This window comes from Elephantulus edwardii, unplaced genomic scaffold (assembly GCF_000299155.1).
Source record: "Elephantulus edwardii isolate Elephantulus edwardi_28Jun2011 unplaced genomic scaffold, EleEdw1.0 scaffold00221, whole genome shotgun sequence".
NCBI lineage: Eukaryota > Metazoa > Chordata > Mammalia > Macroscelidea > Macroscelididae > Elephantulus > Elephantulus edwardii.
In genome coordinates this window covers 706,679-717,601 of record NW_006399971.1, presented here as the reverse complement: position 1 = coordinate 717,601, position 10,923 = coordinate 706,679, and the positions used below count along the sequence as shown (strand labels likewise).

General features: G+C 36.0%; 1 protein-coding gene across 1 annotated transcript in view; it reads left to right on the top strand.

Annotated features, from left to right (window-relative positions):
• The first annotated feature begins 874 nt into the window (after positions 1-874).
• LOC102855035 (butyrophilin subfamily 1 member A1-like) overlaps positions 875-10,923 on the top strand; it is a 15,815-nt gene continuing 5,766 nt past the window's right edge. The window contains exons 1-2 of the mRNA XM_006898146.1: positions 875-1,052; positions 4,433-4,714. Of these exons, the coding sequence (XP_006898208.1) occupies positions 875-1,052; positions 4,433-4,714 (460 nt within the window). The remainder of the gene's footprint in view (positions 1,053-4,432; positions 4,715-10,923) is intronic.

The following is a 10,923-nucleotide window of genomic DNA, read 5'->3' as shown; positions in this document are numbered from 1 at the left end:
CCCATAGCTGGTGCTAATTTGTGAGAACATGCTGATTTGCAAGACCATGTGTCTGCATTTAAGGTATCTGGAGACCAGAGGCTAACTAGCTAAAAAAAGCCAACTTTTAATCTAGTGTTACAAAGTGTATTACATCCAATCTACTGTAATGGGAAGTGTGGCATCAAAGCAATTCATTAATGAGAAAACAATGACAGAAAGAAATCTGAAATTTGAAGCAGATACAATCTATTACAAGCCATTGTTCATGTGTACATAGCTGACCCTCCAATGGGCTTTCCATTTCCAGGCAGTTACTTACACAAAAGGAGATTGCCCATCCTTCTCCTACGGAGCAGCTGATGGATTTGAACAGTGTGCCTTTGGGGTTGCAGTGCAGCTTTTTGCCACTAGGCTACCAGAGCTCCCAATCTATTGTAAACACAGTCTCAATAATACAATAATAATTTACCTAATGTTAAGAGGACTTCACATCATCTTTTCTACACCTCTTTTATTACACCTGGCCATTGAGGCAGCTATTTGTGTTAGGTAATTGCCTTTATTGCCTGATTTTTAGAAGTAAATCCATAGGTCTTTCATTATAGTCCATCTGAAAACTCTACAGACCAAAAAGAACTATTGTCTTAGCTACCATTTTTTTTTATATCAAATAGTTACAACTATACATGCTACAGAGCTGATTCTATCACTTTTTTTTTCAGGGACATTTCATGTGGTGGGACCAGATACAGCTGTCACTGCCGTAATAGGAGAGGAGATTGTGCTCTCCTGCCACATCAGTCCACCGATGGATGCACAGAACATGGAGGTGAGATGGTATAATCTCCGTTCTTTAGTCCTAGTGCATCATTATAAGAGTTCCCAGGAGAATATGGGGCTTCAGAGTCCAGAGTATCAAGGGAGAACAGAGTTCTTGAAGGAGAATATCACCAAAGGGCAGGTGGCCCTGAAGATTGATCACGTTCACCTTTCAGATGAAGGGGAGTATAGCTGTTTCTTTGCAAGCTCCACCCACTTCAATGAAGCACAGTTCCAACTGATGGTAACAGGTAGGCCACTGGAATAAAAAAAATTAAGAAAAAAAGGAGAGTTCTGCTCCTCTTTTTTTTTTTTTTTTAAATCTAGTCATCTAAACTGGTAGAACAGATACTGGCATAAATACACAAAAATGACCCAATCTTTATAAACACCACAATGGAATGTTAAAGAGATGAAATTAAGTGGTCTTTTACAGTGTCCTCATATTGCAATTGAACTTTTTTTTTTTTTTGTCAACGTAATTGTTTTAATGGTACAAAAGAGCAGGGAGTCTTGTATGCTCCATCTCGGAAAATTTCTGAAAACTCATCTCATCTAAAGAGGTTGGTTCTGTTCCAAAACCCAGAAGGAGCAAGGCAAGAGGTATCTGAGAAGCCCATTATCAGTCCATCTTTTCTGCACTGTTGCTTCTATTTGTTAAAAATACATTTCCTGTTGATAGAAAGCTTGCAAAATTTAGAAGGTATACCAAGCTTCTCACTTGTAAACAAGAGTCACTCTTACTGGAGACAATTGTCTAGGAACTCCTGTTGCTGGATGAATGACTTAATGGTGCTCATACTGTCCCTGGATATCGTCTTCTGAACTAGGATAATTTATTTTCCATTCTGTGGTAACTTGCATATAAACTTAGAAGCATTAGAGGTATTTCAGATATTCCTTAACATGAACAAAGTCTTACCAATGACTTTGATGTTGAGACCTAACATCAAGTGAGAAATATTTTAATTCCCTGGATTAGCTTGCTTTGACCTATCCCATATTCTTTGTGTTCTTTGCATGAAGTAATTCTACCACCAATTATAAAAGAGCTTTCCACTGCCTTCTCATTTTGTCTGTTAACTACCTCCATATTTTTCTGAGCCCACATTTCTTATTCGGATCTATTGCTTGTGGCTCACATTGCCATAAGTAGGGGTTAATTAACATATTTTCTAGAATATCTTTTTTTGGTGAGGTTTCTTATGGTTTAGAGGGTTTCCACCTTCTTTTTTTCATTTTTAAATGTTTTATACTGATTTATTTACAAAGTTTAAATACATCATTTTTCACACAAAATTTTTCTCATTTCCTTTACTGCTCCCTCACCCATCAAGTTGTGTGATCCTATGAATAACACCCATCCTCCACCCATCCTCATCCCTCTGCTCTTTTTAAAAATACTTCTGAGGCACTAAGAGGTGAAGGTTTTCTGAAATACCATTTTTCTCACTATTTCAAATTTCAATACGAAGGCATTTATTCTTTCTACCCAAGAACATAACAACTAAACAGCATGCAGTTTGAATTTACAAGCTGCTCTGCAAGAGACGAACAGGCAGTCTACTAGATGATTTGCTGCCTCTGAAAACCCACTAGAGGGCCAACTATGAGTCAGTTCCAACTTGATGGTACATAACAACAACAACAACAATCTTAGTGTCTTTCTAATTAATTAATTAATTAATGTTAAATGTAAGACCAAGTCTAGTTAACTTTCTAAGTTGCATGTAATTTGCGTACAAGAAAAATACACATGACGTCTACTCACCCTTTTGTTGTTGTTGCTAGGGTGTTGATGAGTCAAATGACCCATAGCAACTCTATGAAGACAGATCAAAACAGATCAAAACATTATTCTTCACCATTCTCATGATATCAAATACTGTTCAAACCCATTGTTATACTTTGCTAATGCATCTTGTTGAGATCGTTCCTCATTTTCTTTTATCCTCTAGCTTTCCAAGAATATCTTTTTCTAAACATTTATACCTCATGACAACATGCCCAAACTATGTGATACAAAATTTGTTTAACCTTGCTTATAATGAGTCCTCTAGTTTCATTTCTTCAAAGAGAAATTTCTTTGTTCTTTTAGCAGTCTGTGGGATGCTCAGTACTTTTCTCCAACACCATAACTCAAAGCCATCATTTCTCTCATCCTTATTCATTGTCCAAGTTTTAGATGCCTAGGAAACAATTGGCAATATTACATCTTGGAGCAGGTGCCATATAATCTTTACTCTAACATCCTTGCTCAATAGCACTTTGGAGAAATCATTGACAGCACATTTTCCTAATGCAGTATCTTGAATTCTTTACTGCTGCTACCATGAATGTTGACTGTATATCCAATGGAACAGAAATAATTGATATCAATATTTTCTCCATCTATCAGAACGTTTTCCAATTGGTCCAGTATGAGGATTTTTCTCCCTTGATTTTGTGATATAGTAAATTTCAAGGGCTATAGTTTTTTATCTTCTTCATCAGATGCTTAAAGTATTCTTCACTTTCTTTTGGCAAGATTGAATAATTTCTATAGTGCAAGTTGTTGATGAATTTTCTTCAAGTTCATCAACAATATATCCTCCATGCCAAGACCTCTTCTGAATCCACCATAAATTTTTGGCAGTTCCTTGTAGATGTAGTTTTCCAGGTGCTTTTGAGTAATCTTCAGCAAGATTTTATTTGCATATGGTATTCCTGATATTGTTTGATAATGGCTACATTCTGTTGGATCAATTTTGTTTTTTAATAGGAGGAAATATGTTCTCTTATTTAGTTGGCTAGGGAACAAAGGTAGTTAAATGACCTCACCCTTTAATTAAGCACCTACATTCTCATCCTATCCAATAAGTACTTTGGGTCATTCTTCATGATATGAAGCCACTAGTAGAGTTGCCCGTACTAGTGTAGTATAGAATATGTGTTGAGCAGCACTGAGTGCTTTTCTAATCATGCAGAATCCCCAACACTCCCTACAAGAAACTCCAGGCTTTCCTGTGATTATCTAGTTTGTGTGGTTTCTGAAATACATTCTTTAATTCACTTCTCTCTCCCAAAAAGTTTAATCCAGGATCAAGAATCAGTTTCCACTGAAAATGTTATCCCTGCAGGCATGTCAACCTCTTGTTCTATCTTTCTGAGAAGAGGTCACTATACTTTAGCTCCAGAACAGCCTCATCTCATTCTTGGTTTTTAAATATTAAGAGGAATGTGCAAAAAAATTGTGACAGAATTCATGACTTCAGTGAATTTTGAAGTGAAATTGGGAAAACATCCATTAACATGTGCTTAAGTTTATAAATTGCAATCGTATTGATAGAACATTCTTCTACTCAGCTTCAGGAATTAATCAGAGAAAATAATGAGAAACACATCAAAAGGGAGAAAGGAAATAGAAAGTAAAAATACCTGTTTGATATTTAGGTAATTTGTTAACTGTGAGTATAACAGGCCTGATTTTCTAATATTAATGTTCTATGTGGTCATTTGTGGTTTATTTAAACCCCTACTTCCACAAATAAGAGAATTGAGATTCATGTAACTAATGAGCACAAGTTCCTTGACTTACATGAAATGGACATATTATTGAATAAGTGTGCTTTATTACCTCTCACCTTCCCAGTCACAGGTAAAATACCACATATTCACATTGAACATAGTAAAACTGGAGGATTTAAGCTGACCTGCACTTCCACAGGATGGTACCCAAAGCCTGAAATGGAATGGAGGGATTTGCAGCAACAGAATTTATCACCAACCTCTGAGGCAAAGATAACAGAAGAAAATGGTTTATTTCATGTGCAAACATCTGTTACAGTGGATGAAAGCTCAAAAGGAAATGTGTCATGTTTCATAAGAAACCCATTACTCCATGTGGTGAAAGAAGCTCACATTGCTTTGTCAGGTCAGTTTCTGTGAGAATTGATAGTTGAATATTCAAGTTACCTAAGGCTCAAGAAGGTGTAACTGGGAAAGATGTATGGCTGACACACCTAGAAGAATATTCTAGCTCATTACTTTATAACTCTTAATGTAGACAGTGAATTACATATTTTGTGTTCTAGATGTCTAAGAAATATCATTATTTTACTTTATAGAGTTGGGTACTGTCAAGTCAGAACTGACTCATAGCTGACAATCCAGTGGATTTTCAGAGGCAGTAAATCAATCACAGGAGAGATTACTCAGCTTTTGCTTATGGAGCATCTCAGATTAGAACTGCATGACTTTGGGTTGCATGCACCACAAAGAATGCATATATGTTCAAAAGTATTTAAATATAATGGAGCATATTGAGACATTTCCTAAATTATAATATTCTCATAATTTTACTGCACAACAAAAGCCATTTATTATATTTGGAACTTATTCTTCTATATTTCAAACAGAGTTTGATTCCTGGGGGTGGCATCTACTATCTTTGTGACTTTGGAGCCACACATAGGACTTTCTTTGTCCTTTCTCCACACACTTAATAGAGAAAATAAGTAGTGCTGACTTCATAAGGTTGTTAAAAGGATTAACTAGTATAATTCACATTACTGGCAAAGAAGAGTTCAGATACCTAATCTACTCTTTATAGCTACCCAAATAGACTTTTTTCCCCTTCCAAATAGACTTTTAAAAAAGTAACAAGCATCCATGCAACTTTCTTTAATTGGTTTCATAATCTGAGGAGAAGCCTTGCAACTGTTAACAAAGCTCCCCTTTCTTGACTTTTATTATGCCTCTTACTTAATATTTTGCCCCTTCCTTCTTCTCTGATTCCTCTCCTTAGGTTCTTATTACTAATTCCTTTAGAAATACTCAAACATTTGATGTTCTATTTATTGTGTAATTCTTATGCTCTCTCTAAATAATCACCTGAGACATACCAAGATATCCCCCTTTTCAAGAAGCAGTCCTCAACGTAATATGTGTTGTTGTTGTTGTTGTTAGGTTCCCACCAAATTGAATACTACTGATAGCAACCCTATGAACAACAGATCTGAACTCCATCCTAGTCTGTTCCTTCCTTATTGTTGCTGATTATACTTGATTGCATTACTGCAGCCACTGTGTCAATTCATCTCATTGAGGGTCTTCCTCTTGTTCTCTGATCTTTCCAAACATGATGTCCTATTCCAAGGAATAGCTTCTCCTAACAACGTGCTCAAAGCATGTGAGGCAAAGCTTTACCATGTTTCCTCTGAGGAGAACGCTGGCTGCACTTTCCCCAAAACATAAGTGTTTGCTCTTTTGGCAGTTCATGGGTCACTCAGCACTCTTCTCCAACACCATATCTCAAAGGCATTGTTCTTTCTTCTGTAAGCTTTATTAATTGTCCAGCTCTTAGATACATTGTAGGTGATTGGAAAGAAAATGGCTTGAATCAGGCACACCTTATTCTGTAAGCTGACATTATCCCTTTTCATTATTTTAGACAGGTTCTTGACAGCAGACTTTCAAAGAACAAAACATTTGTGTTAAGTGCCCCTATTCTTAAATTATTCAGATTATGTATTTCACTATTAATCCAGATAGAGTATCAGTCATATGAGGATGTTTTATTTTACTTCTGTAATGTCCTCAAAACTTAGCCGATATGGAGATCACAATGTATTTTTGTACAGTGGATTAATAAATAAATGTCTGATTTTTAATAAATAAATTTTCTCAATTTATACAGTTTGACAAGTAATACTTGTTTAAAATGTTTTGCAAGAACTTGATGTTGGAAATATTAAAGAAAATGAAAATAGAAATGGATAGTTATTTTTAGTTTTTAAAAATTAAAATTCAGGAAAGAAAAGTAAGAGAAGGAATACAATCAAGCCTTTTACACACATTTGTAAACCGAAGAAATCTGTGAAGAAACATTAAAGGGAAAGTCAAATATAGTAACCTTTGAGTAGTAGAAGTAGAACGTTCTTGTAAACACAATCTAGAAGTTGAAAAAAGAAAATATTACTTTTTCATATTCAGGAAAACAGTTATTTTGTCATTCATTAATTAAAATGATTTCATAATTAAAAGTGTGTTATCAGAGTTGTGAATGAGAATGCCTTTGTTATCTATTTTGAACTAACATTATTAAGTAGTAACTACTTGCACCAAAACCATGAATACTTATTTAGGTTGATAACATCTGGGCAGGAGAATCTTTGCCTTGACGTAATTTTCAGTCTTTATGATCTGGATCAATAAATCTTGACTTGTCATTCAAGGTCATGAGAATGCTTGTTCTAACTTAGAGGAGCTCCACATGTCTCTCTACTTTCCCAAATCATTACACTTTCACACTTGAATATATAAGATGTAGAAGGATAAAAAGTATATAGTATAATGTGAAGTTAGAGGACACCTAGAGGGAAGGAGAAGTGAATGGGGAAAAACCTCATTTTTTAAAGTATTTTATTATAAAAGAAAATGGGTAAAAACTCATTTTTTAGTATTATAAAAGAAATTGTTGTTGCAAATATAAGGATAAGATAATAATACTTGTTCAAATTAGATTATGAGTTGCCTTATTTTCATATTTCCAGTATTTCCAACATTTTAAAACATTCAATATTCTGAAAGAGCTTCTGGGTTTCAGTTCTTTGAGGAGCAGTAGAGGAATAGAATTCTCTTCAAGATTCTTGAATTCCTAGCATTTCAGGAAATGTTGTGGGCTTAGAACCTCTAATTTTTATAGTAACATATCTTCAGAAAAAGTATGTGATAATTTATTCTTAGAAAGAAAGTTACCTGGTTGAATTTCAAGTGAGATAATCGTTGTTTTCCAGGTGTTTTATTCCCTAAAATCAATCTCTGGATAGTAGGACTGGGTTTGTCACTGGGTCTAATGATAATTTCCATGGTGACCATGTGGATTATATTCAAGAATCATCTCAAGCACACTAAAAATGACAAAGGTTAGTGGGAAGGGCATAGAAAATGAAGAGTTGACATAATTTGTAGAGAAATTAGAAAATAATGGTAAAAAATAGTATAATACACAATGTATCCAAACTTAGTAAGCAAGCAAACTAATTAAAAAAAACCCAGTGAAACCAATTCCCAAGTGTTTACTCCATGTAACAATATTTTCATAATTTTTTTTTTAATAAATGTTGCCTTTCTTTATGTTAAAAAATATTTAAAACTTTAGGAGAAAGAAATATTACCTCTAAATAGGCTTTGTGTTGTTCAAGTTGGAACTGACCCGCAGCTGACCATCAAGTTGGTTTTCAGAGTCAGTCTTTATAGAGAGGAGATGCCCATCCTTTGTAGCAGCAGGTGGATTTGCAAGACATACCTTTGCATTGATATTATTTCTTACCACAAAGATACCAGAGCCAAAGTCTTGGCTCTGCACATTTGCTGAATAGTAGGACTACCTGATCAAGACTAGTTATCTCATAAAGAAAATAACACGTGCTTGATTCATTTGTACTTTGAAGTTTACTAGTCCAGAACCATTCTAGTTCCATGCCAACAAGTTGGTTTGCACTCACAATGGAACCAAATATTACCCAGTATTGTGTCATTGTTTATGAGCCCATTTTTTTCAGTTACTGTGTCAATCTATGTCGTCTAGAAATAAATATTTATTTATTAAAACAACAACAACTCAGTGACAATCAAATGACCAAATTTCGAAAGAAATGTGACATTTCTTGCTAACAGAAATCCTGGGGTACAATTAAGATTCCTTTTATGTTATCAGAATTAAAGTGACACCTTTGTTTGCGTGAAGATTAAAGGCTGTATCAGTAATCAGAGCATTTCTTGATGAGTATAAGCAAAAAAATATTCACAAATCAAAGATCTTTTACACAGTTCATGTTTAAGTCAAACTCACTGCCTTGGAGTTGGAATTGACTTATAGCTGACCCTACAGGTTTTGTCAACAGAAGGCCAGATGTGCAGGCTGGATTTAGAAGAGGTCGTAGTACTAGGGATATTATAGCTAATGTTAGATGGACTTGGCAGAAAGCAGAGAATACTAGAAGAATGTCGATCTGTGGTTCATTGACTATGCAAAGGTTTTTGACTGTGTGGATCACAACAAGCTATGGCTGACTCTGAGAAGAATGGGAGTCCAAGAACATTTGATTGTGCTAATGAGAAACCTATACTTGGACCAAGAGGCAGTTTCAGAACAGAGCAAGGAGACACTACATGGTTGAAAATCAAGAAGGGGTTCCATCAAGGTTGTATTTTGTCTCCTTACCTTTTCAATCTGTATGCAAGACAGATCATCTGAGACGCTGGGCTGTACAGGAGGAATGTGGCATCAGGATTGGTGGAAGAATAATCAACAACCTGTGTTATACAGATGACACAACCCTGCTTGCTGAAACTGAAGAGGACCTGAAGCGCCTGCTGCAAAGAGTCAAGGATTGCAGCATCCAATATGGATTAAAGCTCAACATCAAGAAAACAAAGATTCTCACCACTGAGCCAACTGGCAGCATCAGTATGGATGGTGAAGAAATTGAGATAGTTAACAGTTTTAGTTTACTTGGTTCCACAATCAACACTCTTGGTAACAGTAGCCAGGAAATCAAGACATGAATTGTACTGTGAAAGTCAGCTGTGAGGGACTTCTCTAGAGTACTGAAGAGCAACGATGTCAGGCTGGAGACTAAGGTGAGCTTGACCTGGGCTATAGACTTTGCAATTACGTGCTATGCATCAGAGACTTGGACAATGAATAGGGATGACAGAAAGAGAATTGATGCATTTGAGCTGTGTTGCTGGAGAATAGTGTTGAATATACCATGGACTGCTAGGAGAACAAACAGGTTTGTGCTGGAGAGGGTGAAACCGGAAGGCTCCTTGGAGTCAAGGATTCTGAAGCTTCGTCTGACATACTTTGGGCATTTTGCAAGGAGGGACTGGTCACTGGAGAGGGACATCATGTTTGGCAGAGTGGAGGGGCGGTGCAGGAGAGGAAGACCTTTGATGACATGTATTGATTCTGTGAGTGGAGTGGTGGGAGTGAATGCATTTGAGATGGCTGGGTTGGCACAGGATAGAATGGTGTTTAGGGCTCTTGTACATAGGGTCACTATTAGTCACAAACGACTCGATGTCATGTAACAACAACATATGTTGTTAAGGAAGATATTGCCTATCTTTCTTTCTTGTAGTCTGGGATATTCAAACCGCCACTTAGGCACCATGTTTGGTTCACAGCACCACTCCCTACACACTAATTTAGCAGAGTTCCCATAGAAGGCCATATATGACCTGCCTTTCCTATAGAACATATCCATTTCTCTGCTCCCTAATTTCATTTTTTTTCCCTTCAAGCAAGGCTGGATAATCACAGCCTTTGTTTTGATGACTCTTATATTTCTTGAGGTCCATAAGCCCTTTGCACAAATTCTTCATAGTTGCTACAGCCAGGCATATGAAACTTCCCTGTTCCATTTTGTATTTATTGAATGAATTATTTTTCCCATTTTCAGAATTTTGAGAGAGATTTACCTGCCAATGTGATTTAAATGGTCAAGGAATCTTGGTTGTGCAGTGGTTAAAGAATTTGTCTGCTAATCAATATGTCAATAGCTTAAACTCACCAGTGGCTCTGGGACAGAAGGATTAAATAGTCTGTTTCTGCAAAGATGTACAGACTTGGAAACCCTATGAGGGTAGTTATACTCTATCCTATACGGTCACTAGGAACAGAAATTAACACAGTAACGGTGAGTTTGGTTTTTCAGTTACGTTCTGGAAAAGATGAGATGAATAATTAAAGGTGAATAAAATGGAAGTGAAAAAAGTTATATACAATTGTTCTAGAGTATTTTAACTGGAAATTATTAAAATGAAATGGAACACATGAACTGATATTAGCATACTAGGCATTCGTGAGATGACATGGGCCCGCTTTGGTTGCTTTGAATCAGATAATCGTTTGGCCTACTATGCTGGGAAAGAAAAACAGAATAAGAATGGTGTTGTATTTAATAAAAAAGTAATTTTCAAGTTGTATTCTGAAATACAATGTTGTGAGTGACTAGATAATATTTATACATACAGGAGTCTCTCTCAGGGAGGAGTGATAGGGAATGGCAAAGGACACACTGACAAAGGAGATTAATCAGAACTGGCTTTGACAAGCACTGCGGCAATTGGACA